Source organism: Magnolia sinica, chromosome 3 (assembly GCF_029962835.1).
Source record: "Magnolia sinica isolate HGM2019 chromosome 3, MsV1, whole genome shotgun sequence".
In the NCBI taxonomy this organism is placed as follows: domain Eukaryota; kingdom Viridiplantae; phylum Streptophyta; class Magnoliopsida; order Magnoliales; family Magnoliaceae; genus Magnolia; species Magnolia sinica.
In genome coordinates this window covers 117,609,161-117,629,763 of record NC_080575.1, presented here as the reverse complement: position 1 = coordinate 117,629,763, position 20,603 = coordinate 117,609,161, and the positions used below count along the sequence as shown (strand labels likewise).

General features: G+C 40.6%; 1 protein-coding gene across 4 annotated transcripts in view; it reads left to right on the top strand.

The window, feature by feature from the left end:
- Positions 1 to 9,062, top strand: part of LOC131240924 (agamous-like MADS-box protein MADS1) — a 91,310-nt gene extending 82,248 nt beyond the window's left edge. For 2 of the 4 annotated variants that reach the window (XM_058239462.1, XM_058239460.1), the window contains exons 4-9: positions 7,084 to 7,145; positions 7,219 to 7,318; positions 7,464 to 7,505; positions 7,813 to 7,854; positions 7,969 to 8,126; positions 8,686 to 9,059. In XM_058239462.1, coding sequence (XP_058095445.1) covers positions 7,084 to 7,145; positions 7,219 to 7,318; positions 7,464 to 7,505; positions 7,813 to 7,854; positions 7,969 to 8,126; positions 8,686 to 8,689 — 408 coding nt within the window. In that variant the 3' untranslated portion in view covers positions 8,690 to 9,059. Of the gene's footprint in view, positions 1 to 7,083; positions 7,146 to 7,218; positions 7,319 to 7,463; positions 7,506 to 7,812; positions 7,855 to 7,968; positions 8,127 to 8,685 lie in introns of all 4 variants that reach the window. The other 2 variants (XM_058239461.1, XM_058239463.1) reach the window with 2 other exon arrangements.
- Positions 9,063 to 20,603: the final 11,541 nt, after the last annotated feature.

The following is a 20,603-nucleotide window of genomic DNA, read 5'->3' as shown; positions in this document are numbered from 1 at the left end:
TCACTAAGGAGGAGCTTCAGAGACTTGATCCTAAAATCTTGGAGCGGTTCAGGAGTTTTGTTTCACCAGTGGTGAAATCTTTGCAGCTGGAGAGAGTTGATGGGGACATCACGCGCACACGCACACCCACGCCGCCCTCCTACGCACATATGTAGGGAGAAGGAGGACCACACCATCGATCTGAATTGATGACGACATCCAGGGAGGGCCTCCTAGATAGAAGATGGAATTTTGGTTCGTTAGAGTAGGCCCGATAGTCAAGTAAAGCCCATCATGGGATCTCATGATCGTGGCCCACTAGTCTGATTAATCTCATATTTTAGGTTTTACTTATTAATGTTATTTAGAGTATTTAGACGATTTAGATTTCTTTGATTAGTTTTTATTTTTGTTTACTTCATCACTAAGTAATAGGTTGCACATTCAATAACTACAACTCCACCCTTCTCATAGACTATCCCTCTCAAGTTGAGGGGACTATTCCTAGCTCTCCTACAAAGCCTCCTCCCCCATCCGTCCAATATGTTTGTCAGGTCTGCAGGCTGGCCACCCTATCTTGCAGCCCTCGCCCCTTACCTCATCCCTTGCATCCTCCTATTATCCCTTGGCTACAGGACAACCTGAAACTCTCAACCCCTCGCCCTCCCCTTCCATGGCCCAGATTAACAACAAAGGAATGACCCCTCCCACACCCTTAGTTGCAGCCTATTTAGGCATTCATATCCTGACAGATTACCTCCCTCAGGCTAAGAGCTTGTGCAAAGACAAGTTTGATTCCCACCATCTGAAGACTCAAGCCAGATCAGTTGGAGCTTCCCCCCTTTTCCTTCATAAGCAAATGGCCTCTAACAAGGATGCTCAGCAGGCTACAGATCAGGAACTACACTGCAGGCTTTCAGACGCTAGAGATTAGAGACCAATGACTCTACGACAAGGGCAATGGGGGACATCTCTATCGATTTATCCCCATATTTCGATCTTCAAAGACAAAAAGAGCCTGAACGAGATGGCTCATTTCTTTCAGACGAAATAGCTCCAGAGTCCCATCATTCGGTTGCTCAACCCCTTCAGATTCAAATTCCTAAAATAACAAAACACAAACCCAAAAAGAAAGTATCTAGAATCAGAGCTGATAGTCTCGCTACAAGCATATGGTACAATAGACTGCAGAAATTAAAGAGAAGGGCATTGAATACATGTTGTGTGACCGATGGATAATGCAATCATTTGGAACGTGTGCGGAGTGGGAAATGCTTCCAGGATTCGAGCACTCAAAAAGCTAGTTAAGAAATTCAATCCCCGAGTTGTGGCTATTATTGAGCCGATGCTAAAAGACGACAGAAGAGTGCCTACAGGGCTGAAGATCGACTTTCATTCTTTATCCTCCAACAGTGATTTGGAGGGGAAATTTTGGATTTTTTCTGAAAACTAGCTTGACATCTCCATCGAATCTGTTACCAATCAAATGATCACGGTCAAGGCGACTTTGTCTCCCCTGTCAGCCCTGATTACCCTTTCCATTGTCTATGGCAATTGCTGTAAGATCCAGCATAAAAGCCTGAGGTGCGACCTCATTTCTTTTAGTAGAATCATCCAGGGCCCGTGGGTAATTGCAGGGGATTTTAATGTTGTAGTTCATATGGAAGAAAGAAGGGGCATTCGGCCTCCTGATAGCTCAAGTATGGATGAGTTTGCAGACGCTATCCATTTAGCAGGTCTTCTTGATGCAGGGTATATGGGTAATCGTTTCACCTGGTACAATAACTGGGCCGGAAATGCCTGGGTCTAGGCTAGGCTCAATCGAGTCCTCATGAACAGCAGGTAGGCTAACCGTTTCCCTCAATTCCGTGTCGAGCACCTTCCTAGAAGCAGGTCGATCATGCCCCGCTTTGTCTAGTCTTCCCATCCAACATTCAACCAAAGGTCAAACTGTTTAGGCTTCTTAGAATGTGGACGCTCCATGACTCGTTTCAGCTGGTGATTAAAAAGGCGTGGGAAGGTGCTTGTGCAGTTGATCCCATGATCAACATATATCTTAAATTAAAAAAGATGAAACAATTGCTGAAAGTCTGGAATAAAGACCAGTTTGAGAATATTTCCCTCCAAATCCAGAAAGTTGAAGAGGAAATCGAAAGTCTCGACAATCGCATGCAAGTTGAAACTTCGGATGATCTCACCCAGCAAAGTCTTCAATTAAAACATCGACTTGATCAGTTTGAGATCCAGGAAGAGGTTTTTTGGAAACAAAAATCTAGAATTTCATGGCTAGAGGAAGGGGATAAGAACACGGCCTTTTTTCACACGTCGGCAATCGAAAAGATACGAAGAGCAGTTATCCAATCTATATCCACTGAAGATGGTACAATTATCTCTGACCTGAGGAAATCAAGACGGCCACTGTCTCCTTCTTCAAAGTCCTGTTTCAGGACGAGCATGTTTCCTTCAGGGCTGATTTTGTTCAACATCTCCCTCGGCGTCTTCAGCAGCAGGATAACGAGACCTTGTGTTGCCCTCCCTCGAGGAAATCCTCTCCGCTATCGAGAGCATTTCGAAGGAAGGAGCCGCGGGTCCGAACGGCTTCTCAACTTCCTTTTTCACGAGTTACTAGTCAACCATTAGCGAGGATGTTCTCAAGGCTGCCCAGGCCTTCTTTTTCGGGGCGCCTATTCCTCGTGTTTTCAAAACTACACTCATTTGTTTGATTCCAAAAACTCCCTCGGTTACCAAATTCTCAGAATTTAGGCCAATTAGCCTATGTAATGTTTTCTACAAAATCCTTGCAAAGATTATTTCTAACCGTCTTGGCTGTCTCTTGCCCAAGATGATTTCGCAGGAGCAAGGAGCTTTCATTAAAGGGAGATACATCACAGAAAACATTGCACTAACTCAGGAAGCTATGAGAACGCTCAACAGAAAAGTCAGGGGTGGAAATCTAATCCTTAAGCTGGATCTTGAAAAGGCATATGACAGGGTCAACGGGACTTATCTAAAATAGGCCCTACACAGATTCGGTTTCAACGACAGAAGTGTGCATCTCCTAGAAGCTTGCCGGACTGACAATTGGTTTTCTGTCCTTATCAATGGTGAAGCAACAGGCTTCTTCAAGTCGTATAGAGGTCTCCATCAGGGTGACCCCCTATCCCCAACCCTTTTCATCATTGTAATGGAAGCCCTCTCCACTAATTTGACCAAGCTGTTTGCGGTGGGGCACTGCCTCCCTTTTCATTTCTCGTAAGGTACTCCCACCTTGACTCACCTCCTGTACGCTGACGACATGTTAGTTTTTCTCAACACCAGTAAATATTCTGTTAGAGCAATGAAGGAATTCCTACGCATATTTCAGGCAGCGACAGGACAGAAAATAAATTCTAACAAGAGCAAGTTCATTTGTCCATCGAAGTGGCCAGCAATGAAAATCAGGAACACGAAAGAGGAACTGGGTTTTGGTAGAGCTAGAGACAGAATGATTTACTTGGGGACCCCGTTACTCAGAGGAAGAATTAAATCTGCAAATTTTCAACTTTTACTAAACAAGGTCAACAATAGAGTTGCAGGATGGGCGGCTAGACACATTTTTCAGGGAGGTTGTGCGACGCTGATCTGCCATGTCTTAGCAAGCTATCCGATACACACAATGGCAGCTCTCCACATTCCTGCCCAGGTAATTCAAAAATTATAAAGTAAGTTTGCCAATTTCTTTTGGGGATGGGCCGAAGGAAAGAAGAAGTTCCATTGGATTGCATGGAAAAAAGCTTCCAAACCAAAAGAGGAGGGGGGGGTCTAAGAATTCGAAATCTCAGGGAAGTCTTAAATGCCCTTCGCTTAAAGCTTGCTTGGAATGTAAAACATGCAAATATGCAGGGGCCTGGGGCAAAACTAATGCAACATAAGCACGTCAGGGATTTGCAGGAGATCCAACCTACGTCTGCCCAGCAAAACGCCTCTCCAATCTATACCTAGTGGATTGTGGGGCGGGGAGACGCAAACGTCTAGAGAGATAGCTGGAGTGATTTAGGTCCGCTTGTGCAATATGTGGAAAGTCAGATCCCTAACGAATTGCGAGATCTGCAGGTGAAGGATCTCCTAGGCAGGGCAAGCCCGTTACCCCCATCCAGGATATTTCATTTCCTGCCTTAGAATATCATTGATGGAATTTTCACAAGGGGTTATGCTACGTCCGAAGAGTCGACTGTGTGTGTTTGGTCACAAGATCCATCTGGCGACTTCTGTCTAAAATCTGCGTGGAAGCTGCTTAGAGGTTCCTCCAATTCTGTCATGTGGGGAAACTAGATTTGGCATAACCATTTACCCCCAAAAATATCAGTGTTCATGTGGAGGCTGCTTCAAAATGCCATCCTGGTCGATAGCAGAGTCCAAGCAAAGGGTATTGCGCTAGCTTCAATTTGCCATTGTTGCCATCTGCAAGATTCTTCTCTTCCCAACACGGAGATAATCAATCACCTATTCCTAGAGGGCCAACAGGCGATCAAAATCTGGAAGCATTTCGAAAGGCTTTGTGGCGTATCCACCTCCTCCACAATTTCGGTGTTTACTAGAATCCTTCATTGGAGGAGTGTTGACGCACCAAGTTCCGCCCCAAATCATATCAGATTCACCCTTCCCCTGCTCATTCTCTAGGAATTGTGGAGAGCTAGGAATGAAGCAACCTTCGGTGAAAAGTCGATGAACGCCTAAAATTCTATTGGTCGGATCAATTGGTGGGGCTCCCAAACTATTCATAACTTTCAGCTGCTAACTCGGCCCTCAATTCGGAACACAGCGCCTTCATTAACTCCTTCTCCCAGGCTTCCTAGATCAACTTCCTCAGTGATCAAATGGATGCATCGAACCCCGGGTTGGGTAAAATTAAATGTAGACGGGTCTGCAAGGGGAAACCCAGGCAACTTTGGCGGTGGCGGTATTTGCAGGAATGATGATGGATCGCTTCTTTTCACTTTCTCTGTAGGTTATGGTTTTGGATCAAATAACCTCGCAGAATTGCGCGCTATTCATGATGGTATGGTGATTTGCTTACAAAAAGGCATGGAAAGGGTAATCGTCGAGACGAATTCAAAGTTGGCTAAAGGCATTCTGCTGGGAGAAACAAGGTGCTTGTGGAAATGGAAGCCTTGGGTAGACAGGATATTAGCATTGAAGAATTCCAGAATATTTTACTTCAATCACATTTTTCGTGAAGGTAATGGTCCGGTTGATGGCTTGGCAAAAGAAGGAAGCAGGTCCCAGGCGTTAATCATTCATGAGCATTTTCGTTCCATTCCCAAGGAGATTAGGGGCCTCATTTTCCTAGATAAGGTTGGGCTTGGAACTATTCATACCGCCAGTTAGCCTTCCCATCCCTCGTTTCTTCTTTTGATGTTCAGTTTTTGCTGTTGTGCAAGGATAGCCCTCCTTTTTTTTACTTCAGGGTTGTCCTTTTAGCTTTAGGTTGTAAATCCATTCTCCTTTTGATGATATAAAATATGAATTCTTTTTGGAAAAAAAAAAGTAATCTAAGCTTATGTACATTACCTTAGGGCATGTACCATTAAGATGGGTCTATTTTTTACTTTCTACCTTTTTATTGTTTGGTATTTATTGTTGTAGATATGTATATAAGGGGCCATACCATCAGCAGAAGATCATTCACTTTCATGTTAATTCTTAGTTATGTGGCTGAAATGCTTTATTTTCTTTAAATAACCATGTTTGGAAACACGTCTGTGACATATTAGGAAAGCATGTTGAATGCACATTGCGATGGCTATCAGGAAAAACCACAATTTTACTTGTCTTCTTTCCAAAAAAAAAGTAATAGGTTGCACACATGGCGGGGGTTTTAGGGTATAGGTTTTCCTATAAATAGGCACCCCTTGTAGGTTTTTTTCTCATTGAAGCTTATAAAAATTTTACATTTTTCTACTCCTTTGAGTTCTCGAGTTGTGGAAATCCAATTGGGTGCGAAGCCCTCCCTTCATCGAAGGGCTGATTACCATGGTGCGAAACCACATCGATCCTAATTCACCCTCATCATCTAATATTTCTATTTATCATCTCCTACCACCATCCACGCTTCAAATCTGTCATTTATTACAATAGTTTTCCTCTTTACAGTAGAATTACAGATTTTGGCCCTGTAAGAGGGCTGAAACTTTGGCAAAGCACCATAAACAGACCGCGCATCCGATCGACACGAAACTTGGGAGTTTTAAAGCCCTCCCCTGGCCGACCAAAGCCAATGAGGCGCTTTTCATGTTCGGTGCCCCCTCGCACGTGCAGCCAGACCCCTACGCATGTGTGACAAGTTTAGCCCGCTATCCATGCACGGGGACTATCTCTAGGTTCAGATTTCCGTATATTTTACTCCTCTCATACCTGTTCTCCCTAACCTTAACCCTAGATTGCATTACTTTCAATTTATTTATCCATTTTCTTACCTTATGGTTCTCTGATTTGGAATTGGTGAATCCCTTAGATTAGAGACTGATTGTTGTGCATGTGTATATGATTTTTACTTCCCTTTGAGTATCGTTTGGTCCATAATTTTACTGATCCAGCCCTAGCCTGTTTAGGCCTAGGCCCACACAGATTCCCCTTGCTTGAATGTTTGAACTTTTGTGTAGGATGTGAAATTTTATTTGATTGTTTCTGAATGAGTATAATCTAAAGCCTGAGATCTTGCATATCATATTTAATTTTCACGTCCTGGATCTCATTGCTTGTGGCAATGCATCAAGGTGTTTAATTTCTTCTTCTTCTTCTTTTCTAATCTGTTTTTCTTAAACTTTGATCTAGAAACCCAAGTTGATTTTAGGCTGCATAATTTTGAAAGTTTTGAATCTAATGTCAAACTGATCAAGTTGAAATCAAGTAAGCCGCATGGACCAAAGATTTAAGCAGAATGGACCCAGAAAATATTCAACGGCCTGAATATGATGAGCAGAATGAAACATTTCCAGTTATACTTCTTATGTAGAGAAGAGAATGCAGCAACACCAGAATGCCTTAATAAAACCATCTGAAACTGCTCTGAGTTATACTCATCTTCTTAGTATGAGGTTTTAACTTCGGTTGCATTTGTCCTAGTATTACCAACAAGAAGCAGGAAAACTGCGCCAGCAAATCGTGATTTTACAGAATGCAAACAGGTAACTTCCGGGCATTTGAGTTTGTAACAGGACAATTCAGAAACTGTATAGTTTACAAATGGTTAATGTCCAGGCATTTGATGGGTGAGGCCCTTAGTGCCATGAGTGTTAAGGAGCTCAAGCAGCTGGAGAATAGATTGGAGAAAGGCATTAGCAGAATAAGATCTAAAAAGGTATTCACTTTAGATAAAACTATTTTTACTATGAAATTACTCGTCATTAGAAATACATTAGGAGAAGTGTTTTTCTTTAATCTTCTTCTTCTTCTTGATGTTTCTCTCTTCTCATGGATTCTACAATGTTCTTGAATTCTACCAGAATGAACTGCTGTTTGCAGAAATAGAGTATATGCAGAAGAGGGTAACTATAAATTCTCACATCTATTCTTGCATTCATGCATATATCTTGCATTAGAGCATTGGTTGGCCCCACTGCTTATCATTCAACCTAGCTTATCGATGACTTTGATACCATCAGATGCATACCATGACATCAGCATTAATATTATGTAATTTGTAGCATTCTTGTAATTCCGATGCCATTCATTTGCTAATGGTACATTCGGTGTACCAAATATCATGAATTTCGTGATATTTGGGTTCAACCAAATGCACCCCAAAATAGAAATTTGTTTCATGATTTTATTATTTCTTACCTTATTATGCAGGAGATTGACTTGCAAAATGATAATATGTATCTCCGGGCTAAGGTACCTATTTCTCTCTATATGTGTGTGTGTGTGTGTGTGTGTGTGTGTGTGTGTGTGTGTGTGTGCATTCATGCAGGTGATTATGTAGCAATGACGTAGTTTGTGGATGATCAGATAGCTGAAAACGAGAGAGCCCAACAACACATGAACATGTTGCCAGGACATGACTATGAAGTCATGCCCGGATTTGACTCTCGGAACTTCCTACACGTGAATGTATTGGAAGCTAATCACCATTACTCTCACCAGGAGCAAACAGCCCTCCAACTAGGGTAAATATCTCCCCCCACAGCATTCATGCATGCATAGTAACATATGGTAAACACAAGGCATGGTTTTAAGACTCGGCTACTCGGACGGACCCGTTCAATCCTGACTCGAGTCATTGCTCGCCGGAATGACCCATTCAATGCCAACCATCCAAATTTTGAGGCCCATTCTAGATGGGTCATGACCAAAAATCACATCGAACAGATATGATCAAACCGTCTAAATAATGGTCACTGAATGGATGTAGCCCCCATCTGCAGTGAGGTCCATGATCTAGACAGCTTCGATTGAGATACATGTTTAGCATGAATGCAATACATGTTTTCCTCTTCATATTTTTATGGATCAGTGATCAAGACCTTTGATATGATGGGTCTGACTATGGATGGACCAACCCACAAAACTCCAGTACAGAAGATCATATCCATCTAATCTTTGGATCCCATCACTTAGATGGTCTAGACCACTGAACCATAAGCCACACTTGAATAATTTCTCATTCTAGAACAGATTGCAACAAGCATGCATTAGATTTGAAAATCTAATGACTTTGGGGTGCAGATGAGATGTTGAAAGGATGGAAGTTCTCAGTAGCTTTCTTACAGATTTGGATTCTTGGCATCTTCAAATCAAAATGAAAGGTAGAGGCATTGACTAGTGTTGAGAAAACTAAATCCAAGGGGTCGAAACGCAGAAGTTAGAGCCTTCGCATCCTCTTCTCTCTTGATATATGTAGATGGTCCGATAAGACTCATAACTTCGTCTTTTGTTTTTGTTAGAGAACGGTTCATTTCCATGAATGTATGTTGTACCTTACCTATATATATATATATATCCCTTTTTATTTCATCTCTCCCGTGTATGAAGTTGAAGCCCGTGCTTGTAAAGGAGTTTACACACATGGGTGCTCAATGCAAGTTTTTTTTCGTCGGAAACACAGGAATGGAGGAGTTTAATTCTACGCCAGGAGATAGACTTACTATGTTAGTTTTTCACCACTTATCCTCACATGTGGCGCTGATGTACGGCTGCTATTCATAGCATCCAAATTATCGGTCCCATCGTTTGATCCAAATCTAGAAAGTAATGCCTATGAAATAGATGGTTAAAAGTAAAATAGTATGTTGTCTTAATTCGAAGGTAAAAATTAGACGGTTGGTTGGTATTATCTTCTCTGTGCAATTTTTCCTCCCACTCCCACATTTTGGAGCTATTTTGGCAGTCCCGAATACTACTTTTGAAGGGTCACTACCAAATCTTCCCAATACTGGAAAATGAACACAGGAGTAATGCATGTGCATTTTTACACCGGGCTCGAGTGGAATGGCCAGGGAGATGCAGGGGCAAACTTAGAGTGGGCGGCCTGCACGAGGCAGATAAGTCATGTAAGGTAGAACTCATGTGATGTAGGGCCTATGAGGGGATTCAGCCTAGGACTTGACCCATGAGATGTTGGGCCTGAGCTGTGAGAAAAAGGGATTGATTCGCCACGCTCTATCAATTTAAGCTTTTAGAGCGAATGGTTAATTACCCTGAATTAAAGTGGCATTAGAGCAGGAGGTCTAATGCAAGAGCATTTTCACACCAGCCTTGAGTGGAGTGACCCACCAATACTGTAAATGGGCGACGGCTCGGCCAACCAAAATTGAAATTTTGAAAGGCCAATGTGACAGACCTGATCCAATCAGTTTAAAATATATTTTTCGTGGCAACCCTCCATCTTCAACAGTCTCATTGTACAAACAGTTTGGATTGCTGAAACATTACCTAAATCCAATTAAATATCGTTAAACTACACATGGACGGTGAATGAGAATTGCTATAAAAGTGTCTTTAAAATGTCCATTCTTTTCCGATAATGGTGGCCCACTTGATGATTAGACCAGGCCAACGGGGCATTCATCATCAGCCAGACACAGACACGAAGCTGTAGATTTCAAGACCAGGCCCAGCAGTCGGTCTAAGTTTAGGGGTCCAAACCCTGGCTCTACTAAGCTGGATCCATCCGGCCATCAGGACCAATATTCCTATCCCTAACTTAGAATATTGAACCAGTTTGAATGAGCAGATAGAAATGGTGTGGATGAACAGTGGAGATAAAACCAGTCCTTAATTACTATAAGAAGGTAAACCAATGAAATGAAGGGAGCATGGTGAATTGGGTGTGGATGGTTTGGACACCTGAACTTCGGTAGATAGACCTCTACCACTGGAACAAGTACCAACTATTTTGATAAAATCCAAAACCTAAGTATACCAAACACTATTTTGAAAATTCTCCAACAAAGAAAAAGAATAAAATCCAAAACCTAAGTACAGCAATCACTATTTTGAATATTCTCCGAAAAAGAAAAAGAAATAGAATAAGAATAAGACGGTCCACTCATCTAGTGGGCCAGACATGTACATTAGTGTGACTGTCCTTATGTGCACTTGTGTCACACTTACTGAGCAAACCATCCAATTCTGGGAAAAGAAGTCTACATTGGGCGTGCAACACAAAACAGTAGCTCTGAAATACTACAATAGCCACTTGGCCGAAATGGGCCCGACCTGGGCTCTAGAATTTTGAATTTTAGGAATGACCTGAAGGCTCAGCCCAAACAAACCCTGGCTCAGGCCTTTGACGACCCTAATAGCTGCTGTAATTATCAACGGCTGGCCAATAGTAAATCATGCAATTATATTTGCCAAAACAGTGTGTACGTTGTAAGCATATAAGAAGCAATGGATGGTTCAAAAATGACCAACGGTTCACATTCAACATGCATTTCTGGCCCACTTGATAACCGAACCAGCCTGGTTTTCTGAGCACGATATATGCAAATTGGGGCCCACCAAATGAGCTACCCAGATATTTCTATGACTTGCCATTGATGTTCGTATCATAATACCGTGAGGTTGTGCTTGTATTTCAAATGTGGGCGTATGGGCTGCACGTGGCACAAAAATCATTCTGATGAAAAAAAAAAATGTGATTACCACTCATTGAATGAATTTTCGGACACTGAATCTGGACCGTCTATTTGCAAGTTCTTGATCGAAAGGTTAGAAGTGGAGCATCTGATCAACGTCATTTGGGAGATGGACAATCCAAGGTGCAGTCCACCTAGTGGACAATCCCGTTAATCAGACGGGTTTGCTGCACTGGATCATTCCTCTGGGCTTCATTTCCTTTTTTTTTAACAGTAATCCGCCTATGACTAGGCCCATCAAAAGGAGGGTATGTCTTTCCTCCCATCCATCGTTCAATTGGAGACCCACCTAATGTTGGGGGACGGGTAAAAGTAACTCTAAGTCAGAATTAAACAACACGAGACCAAACAAATTAAAAACAAAGAAAACACAATGTTTTACATGGAAAAATTCTCGTAGGAAAAAATCATAACACAAAGCAATAACGAATCCATCATTATAATCAACATTACAAGAGATGGAAGAGCTTACCAACCTGAAAATACACACACACACACACACACACAAAAATAAAATAAAAAAAATATAAAAATAAAAAATAAAAAATAAAAAAATCCCTCTTATTGTGTTCTCCCTTTGCTCACCAAAAGCACTAAGCATATTTACAATACCCTAATTCACTATTATAAATCCTTAAAATTTTTTAAAACTAAATTAAGAAACAAAATTTGCAATTCTGTAAAACTACGCGAGTCGATCAATGGAAGCTTCAATCATATTAAGTGCCATCGATGATCCATTGATGGGATCAAAGCTATCTTCAATCAAATCGATTTGGACTCAAAAACTATACAGCAAGTAAAGGTTTCAAAAATGAGATTTTCTTAAATGAATTGAGCTAGTTGTCTATGGGATCGACAACTACTCAATGGAATTGAGTGGTCTGTCGATGTCATCAATAAACCTAGTTCTAAACAAATTAAAGACATCTAACAACCTCCAAATCATGTTTCAAAAGCATGTAAGTGGTCTTCTTCTTCTTCTTTTTTCTCTTTTTTTTTAAATTTTTTAATGCAGTGGAGACAATTATCCCACCGTTGAAACCCTCTTAAGGCTCAACATGGTGTCCAAAACTTGTGGCCTAAATTTTTTTTCAATGGTAGGCATTCAATCTCTACTACTTTATGTGGTGTGATCTATTTAAGCTTTGGATCTTCATTTCTACCATAAAATGATCTCACAAAATGGATGGACAATGTGGATATAACACATACATCATGGTGGGCCCCACATAACCTGGTGACATCAACACACCAATGACGTTAGTGGAGCCCACCACGCAATCTGCTTCCTTTACTCGCCAGAGTAAACTGACTCTGATTTATGTATTTTATCTGTTATATCCATCTACTTTATTAGATAATTATTTTAAGGTGAGCCCAAAAATAATTAAAGCATACCTGAATCTTCTTTCTTTCTTTTTTTCTTTAAAAAAAAATTATTTATATTTTTTGTGTTAGCTTGTTAGTACACAACAGTGTCAGTACACACCCCAATGTTAGCCACCCCCACTAGGGAATCGATAGCAAGACCTCAATATTGAAACTAGGTATCTTCACTCGGTGTATGATGGATCAGGGTGTACCATAGACCTTGCACCAAACCAATGACACGGCCAAGCAGGCCCTAAAATGATACGAAAAAATTAGATGGGCGGAGTAGATAAACGGCATACATTCAAAGTACGGAAATCAGATTGCATACAGAGGAAACTCAATTGGACCCACCTTGAATGTACATGATCCATCCACATTGTCCATTCATTTTTCATTTAATTTAAGGGGTTGATTTTAAAATTTAAGCATATTCAAAGATTAAGTAGACCATACTACAGGAAACAGTGGAGAAAATGATTTCCACCATTGAAACCGTTTCAAGGCCCTGGTGATGTTTATTTGTAATATAACCTTTTCATAAAATCATAAAGACATTGATGAAAAAAACACAAATATAAGCTTGATCCAAAATTTCTATGGCCCTCGGGAAATTTTCAATGGTAGATGTTCAATTCAACTGTTTCCTATGGTGTGGTCCATTTGAACATTTAATATGTTTCATTTTGGGCTAGAGCTCTGAAATGATCTGGTAAAATTGATGGACGGGCAGGATAAAGTATATAAATCACGGTGGACCTCAAAGAGTTTACTCAGTACGCGTGAGTTACTCACAATTTCACCGTCCGCGAGATGGAAATCGTCCTTTTCTTCCTGTCGTTTGTTGAGTCGACTTATTGATTTGAAAGCTCAGTCGTTGAGTTCGTACAAGCGAGTTGGACAGGTTCAGTCCCCATCCATGCTCGTTTTACCCGCAGCCATGTGTCGGTGTACGTCATGGATTCGTTGCAAACCGGGTCTCATCGTACGGGAGCGGATTAGTTGTTACCTGGGTGGCCCACACCACTGGAAAATGTGGTGAATGACCTTAAAAGCTTTTTGTGGACCACAGATATTTTGGATCAAGCTTATCTTTTTATTTAACGCGTCCAAATTTGATTGGGTGGTAAAGAAACATTACTGTGGGCCTGAAAAGTTTTTAATGGTCGGCATTCAGTCACCACCGTTTTCTTTGGACTGGTCCACCTGAAATTTGGATCTGCACGTCTTGAATTGGACTGAAAAAATGGATGGACAGCGTGGATATACAACACATCAATAAAGTGGGGCCCACCTAATCCACTCTCTCACATCATACAATTACATTTGCAGGGGTGTCAATGGGCCGGGCTCGGGCCTAGTAAATCTGAATTTTGAAAAAGCCTTTCATGCAAAATTGAGTTTTATAATGCTTATTCTGAACGGTTATTCCAAGTCACCTTGGCAGGGACTTTTAGATGAACGGCACAGATCATCACATAGTGGGCGGAAGGGAAGACCACATTGTGGGCATCTAAGCGGCAGCGAGGTTCAAATTGGCCAGGACCACTTGTCTTTGACATGAACATCGACAGGCCCACTTATTTAATGGCCTATCAATATTAGAAGGAAAAAAAAGATGGCCCACCAATATAATGATATGACCGACAACACAAGCACAATGTCCGGCTCATTTATTTTGGTGGGCCTGTCAATTAAGATGGGGCACTCCTAATCATTAGGTCAGGTACACACCCTTTGCACACAATATACCGGCTCACTTTGAATGGAGCACAGCCCAAAATCATGATCACTGATGATACCAATAGTCCAAATGGTCAGCAGCTGAAAGGAAAATGATCATTAGGAGAAAGCAGGTGGTTGAGATCGTCCAATTGGTGTATTTTTTGGGCTATGCGCTATTTATAAATGGGGCCTGCAATACTGATGGCGTGGATTGACACACATTTGTGTCACTTATTTAGGAGGTGTTCAGGTTGTGAGTTACTTTAAATAAGCTACCTATGTCGTAAGTAGCTTATCTTAGTTTTTTACTTAGGAAATAAGTATGTTTAGAATACAATATACCTACCAGCTAAAAAGTAGAAAAGCATGATTTGTTTCCAACATTATAGGTAATTATCTTACTCAAGTCTACTTGGTCCCCCCTCACCTCCATTATCCATTATGTAGGGCCAACGTTTGATGTAGATGGTTCATTGTGTGGGCCCCACCTTTAATGTGGGTCGTCCATCATGCAGAGCCTACCATGGATGTGGGTCATTCATCATTAGGAGCTGACCTTTAACCTATATCGTTCATTATATAAGGCTCACCTTTGATGTTGCTCATATATTATGTAGGGCCCACCATCAATGTTATTGTCCATCATGTGGGGCCCACCTTCAATATCCACCACCCATCATGTGGAGCCCACCTTTAATGTGGACTATCCATCATGTGGGCCCCACCTTTGGTGCGGGTCATCCATCATGCAGGGTTTGCCTCGGATATGGGCCACTCATCATTATAGCTGACCTTTGATGTGGACCGTCCATAATGTGGGACCCACCTTGATGTGGATCATCCATCATGTGGGGCCCACCATTATTAATTGCCCATTATGTGGAGCCTATCTTCGATGTGGATTGTCCATCATGTGGGTCCCACCTTCAATGCAAGTTGCTCCTTATGTAGGGCTCACCTTGGACGCGGGCGATTCATCATTAGGAGCCAATCTTTGATGTGGACCGTCCATCATGTGGGGCCACCTCAATATAGGTCATCCATCATGTGGGACACAACTTTAATGTCCATTGCCCATCATTTGGAGCCCACCTTTGATGTGGATTGTCCATTGTATAAGCCCTACCTTTAAAGTGGGTCGTCCATCACACTAGATAGCTTTAGCTATTTATCATTATGAGCCAAGCCAACCTTCGATGTGGACCATCCATTATGTTGGCCCACATTAATATGGGGTCATCTATCATGTAGATCCCACCTTTAATGTGGTCCATCAAATGAGCGCCACCTTCAATGTGGACAGTCCATCATTTGAGACCTCCTTTGATATAAATTATAAGGGGGCGTTTAGATCATAAGTTACTTAAGATAAGCCACTTATGTCTAGCTTATCTTAGTTTATAACTATTAAGTAAATAAGTATGTTTGGTAAGTAATATATTTTTCACTTCTCTCCTCCTTCGGTTCTTCCAATGGCTCTCTTTGCCAACTTATAAAAAGTTTAAAAGCTATAAAAATTGACTGAAGTGATTTAGTTATTTTAAGTAAAAATACGTTACTTATAACTTAGCATAAACCAAACTTATCAGAAATAAGCTATCAGCTATTATAAGTAAAAAAGTAACTTATTTGGTGGTATCCAAACGGACCTTAAGGGAGTGTTTTGATCACAAGTTGCTTAAGATAAACTACCTATATTACAAGTAGCTTATAATAGTTTGTACTTATTAAGAAGGTAAGTATGTTTGGTAAACAATATACTTATTAACTTTTCTTCTCTTTCCTCTCTCTATATGTCTCTCTTCACTAATTTATGAAAAGTAAAAAAAACTATATTATATATATATATATAAAGCGAAAGGACTTGCAAGTAAAAAAGGTTACTTATAATCAATTGTAAACCAAACTTATATGAAATAAGTTACTTATCTGCTACCTATATAAGAAAAGTAACTTATTCAGTGGCATCCAAACAGGCCTAAGAGAGATAAGTACAAAAGTTATAAGTTAAAAGGCTATAAAATAAAATAAAAACTTACTAAGATGAGTAGGTTTTGGCACAAAAATTACTTTTACAACCATGCTTACCAAACTAACTTCCATGATTTTTTATTTTTTTTAAAGTAACTTAATCATTTGATAAGTAGCATACTTATCAATTAAAAAGTTAAAAATATACATTTGGCTATCAACATTAAATAACTATTTTTCAAATCTCTTAGTTACTCTCTCTCTCTCTCCCATTTCTCTTTCTTTGAATCTTTTTCATTAAATTTTTTTTCATTTTTATTTATTTATTCATGTGAGCTACTTTTAATATCCACCATCCATCATGTGGGGCTAACTTTTAAGGTAGACTATTATGAAGAGAAATGGATTGACCTATAAAAGCAGGTCAGAGCAAGACCTGACGGGTATTGATGGCTAAAAGAGGCAAGAAATCCGGCAACTGTTTAAGGAGAGAGGTCGGCACAATTCAGAACGGACTCTCCGAGGAAGACAATGAGGAAGCTCAAAGGTTACAGGAACTGGATATCACAAAGACATCATAATGACCTTTGATCGGTTTAGTAAGTGAATGATGCCGACCTTCTTATAGCTCAGCCGGCATTATAACTTCCATCAGTCGACCTTAATCAAAGCTCGAATGACTATGACCTGGTCTCTAGATAAAGATCGACCTAATATGAAAGAAGATATGTCCGATCTTTCCTCCAAGGATCGCAGAAACTAACTTGTGATTAGTTCAGGATTCTGAGATTCCAGCTGAAGATTTCGGGAGATTTTGTATACATTAAGAGTTCTAATCCAACTACAATATACACCTACTAAACAGGAAGGATCCCTTTACGATAGATCTCCCTTCTACTATAAATAGAGAGACCTCTAATGTTGAAAGGTACGCGCATATTAACTCTACCTTTATACAACCTCTACAAAGACCTGGATCGGAGGGTCTCCCGCATTAGCCAGGGTCTTCCTTGTTTGCTCTCTCTGCAAGTACTCAACGATCTAGGAAGGGTTAACTAAAAAACAGCTTCAATATAGACCATTCATTGTGTTGGGCCCACCTTGACCTTATCTTCAATGTGAATTGTCCATCATGTGGAGCATACCCGTAACGTGATCAATCCACCTCGCGAGCTCCACCTTCAATGTGAGCTATCTATAATTCCACGCCAACCTTGGATGCAGGTTGTCCATCATATTGGATATTGGTTATGGATCATCCATCATGAGGGGCCACCTTTAATGTAGACCCTCCATCATGTGGGGCTTAACTTTAAAGTGGACCATCCATCATGCAAGGACACCTTGGATGTGGCCCATTCATCATTGTTGACCTTTGATGCGAATAGTCCATTATGTGGGGCCCACTTTCAAATGTCGACCGGCCATCACATGGAGCACACCTTTGATGTGGACCATCCATTGTACAAGCCACCTGTGGGATGCCCATCATGCAGGGCCTACATTGGATGTGGCACATCCATCATTAGGGCAAACCTTTGATGTGGACGGTCCATCATGTGGGGCTCACCTTGATGTGACCATCATCAATTTAATTGCCCATCATGTGGGCCACTTTCAATGTCCACATCCCATCATGTGGAGCCCAACTTTGATGTAGATCATCAATCGCCTGGGCTCCACCTAGACCATCCATCAATCACTTGGAGACCGAGAAAGAGAGAAAAGGAGAAGGAAAGTAAAATTGTTAGAAGAATAATTTATCTTTTACCTAAACAATTAATAAGTTACTTTTAAGAGGTATAACCGATTGCATCCTGGACGTGTCCAGGCAGGAATTATGTGGGGTCCACCATGATGTTTAGGCTTTATCTATGTTGTTCATCAAAATTTCTAGATGATTTTATACAACGAGCCAAAAAATGAGGAGAATCCAAGGATCAAGTGGACCATACCATGGGATGCAGCGGTGATAATGATGCCCCCGGTTGAAACCTTCTTAGGGCCACCATGATGTTTATTTTCCATACAACTTGTTGATAAGGTCACACAAATTTAGATGAAAGGAAAAAACAAATTCCAGCTTGATACCAAACCTCCTTTGCCCCCAAGAAGTTTTTAATGGTTTGCATTAATTCGCCTTGTATGGACCACTTGAGCCTTGGATTTGACTCACTTTTGGGTTCATACCATAAAATGATATGTAAAAATGGATGAACGGTGTGGATGAAACCCATACATCATGGTGGGTATCATAGAGCTCTGCCTGGACTGAAATCTATATATCCAGGCTGGGATTTTGTGGGGTCCACCCTGATGTATAGGCTTTATCTCTGCTGTCCATAAAAAAATGAGGCAGATCCAAGGATCAAGTGGACCACACCAGATGTGTGCACTTTAAGATGGATAGTAAGTAATTTATTTACTGCTCTAATCGAAAGGGCCAATAACTAAGGCGTAGCCAAATAGGTGCCTACAGGACCGAGTCGCTGTCATTAATGCAGGGTAGCAAGGCTATCTGCCCGTGGATGAATAAAGAGACCTATCAGTACATGGCATCAACCTTATATATAAAAAATGATGGGTGAGTGCATCTATCAATTAGGACCGAAGAAATGATTCACCACCTCTTTGATGGGCTATTGTTCACATTATTATATATGACACATTGGCACATGTGAAATATTGGCATGTATAGAATGCTAGAAGGTGAACGGTGGCATGTGTTGCATGTTTCCCATGTTGACACATGGTGCATATCTAGAGCACTTAAAATGGATGGTAACATGTGACACATGCATGTGATTTGCATACGTGGGTTGCTTCAACATGAGGGTGGCACATTGGCACATGTGATACTAGATTATTGTAGATGTTGCACTTTGACACGTGTATGGTGCTATAAGATGGATTGTGACACATGTAAGGGCACTTGAATAGTGGGAAGCTTAAACGCGGTTGGTGCATGGCACAAGTATATATTACACATTGGCACACCTTGCCCATGTGAAGTGATTGAAGATGGATGGCAGCCATCTGACACATATGGAGCATGTAAGCATTTGAAGATTAGGTTAGCACATTCGGGTGTACGGCACATTAAAGTGCGGATCAATAAAATATTGGTGATGGCACATCTCACACACATTACACATATAGAATAATAGCACATGCTCACACATTAAGATGGATTGTGGTACATGCATCTTGCACATTTACCACATCATCGCATTTGGAGCACTTAGAAATGAGTTATGGCTTATGTGACTATTATTTGAGGTATTTTAAATTTGATCATTTCTTCTTATTTTTCTCAATTGTTTAGAAATGACAATTTATTTATTTACTTATTGGGGTAAGGAAATGAAAAAGAGATATTTTCCTTTTAGTGGAAATAGCATTTAAAGAAATTGAATAATCATTTATCATCTCAGGTAAACCCATGGAGTTGAGCGAATCTCCGTGAATCAACTTTGAAGTGGGAATGCAGAAGGGCTCTTCGGAGAGCTCTATAGAGAAATTTTGGAGGAATCAAAATTCTAATCTTTCAAAATACTTGCTACCAAATGTCTTGAAAAATTAAAATCCTTTCAAATATATCAAAATCCATGTTTTCAAACGACCCCTCACAAAACCAAACAACACAAATGTCTATTTTATGGAAATGATGTCTCCTCATTTTATATGCCATGGAAATTCAAATAGGCTCTCAAAGTTTTACCATTTTCTCATTAATATTGTGATATTATTGTAGCAAAATTCAATAAAATAAAACATTATAATATAACGAAAATCTCTTGATAATCTTGTAATATCCTTTTGTATTTTTGTGATATTATCACATTTTGAGTTTTTGGGATATTATCACAATATTTTCATCACACTCTTCATTGCTAGAGTATGGCACATGCAACACATGTAGAGAAAGTAGGAGAGAAAACGAGGACAATATTATGGCCGGGTGCAAACCTGTACTTAGAGAGAGAAGGGTTCTCAAAATAATTTCAATAGTGGATAACCCATCACTACTTTTTCATCTGTAGTATTATTGGGATGATATCCTAACATAAACCAGTTCAAGAGCTACGATTGGGTTGGGCCCAGAGAGCAATTGTTTGAATAGGCTCCCTAATATGACTGTCGGTGCCTGGTAGATGCAAAGAGAAAAGGCCTTGGAGCCCATTTTCTAAAAGATTAATTGCAGGAATAAAATTGTCTAAATGCTATTTGTGTTACTAAGTAGAGATGAACACCTCTACACAGAGAGCAGACCATGGGCCCACTCATCATTTTCAACAGCCTAATCATGTTGAACGATACATCCAGCACTCGGGAGTACTGCTACCTTCACAAGAAACACGTGATCCAATCAATCAATCTGGACATCCGAGTAGGTCCTGTTCAATTTTAACGGGCCGGGCCACCATGCAAAAG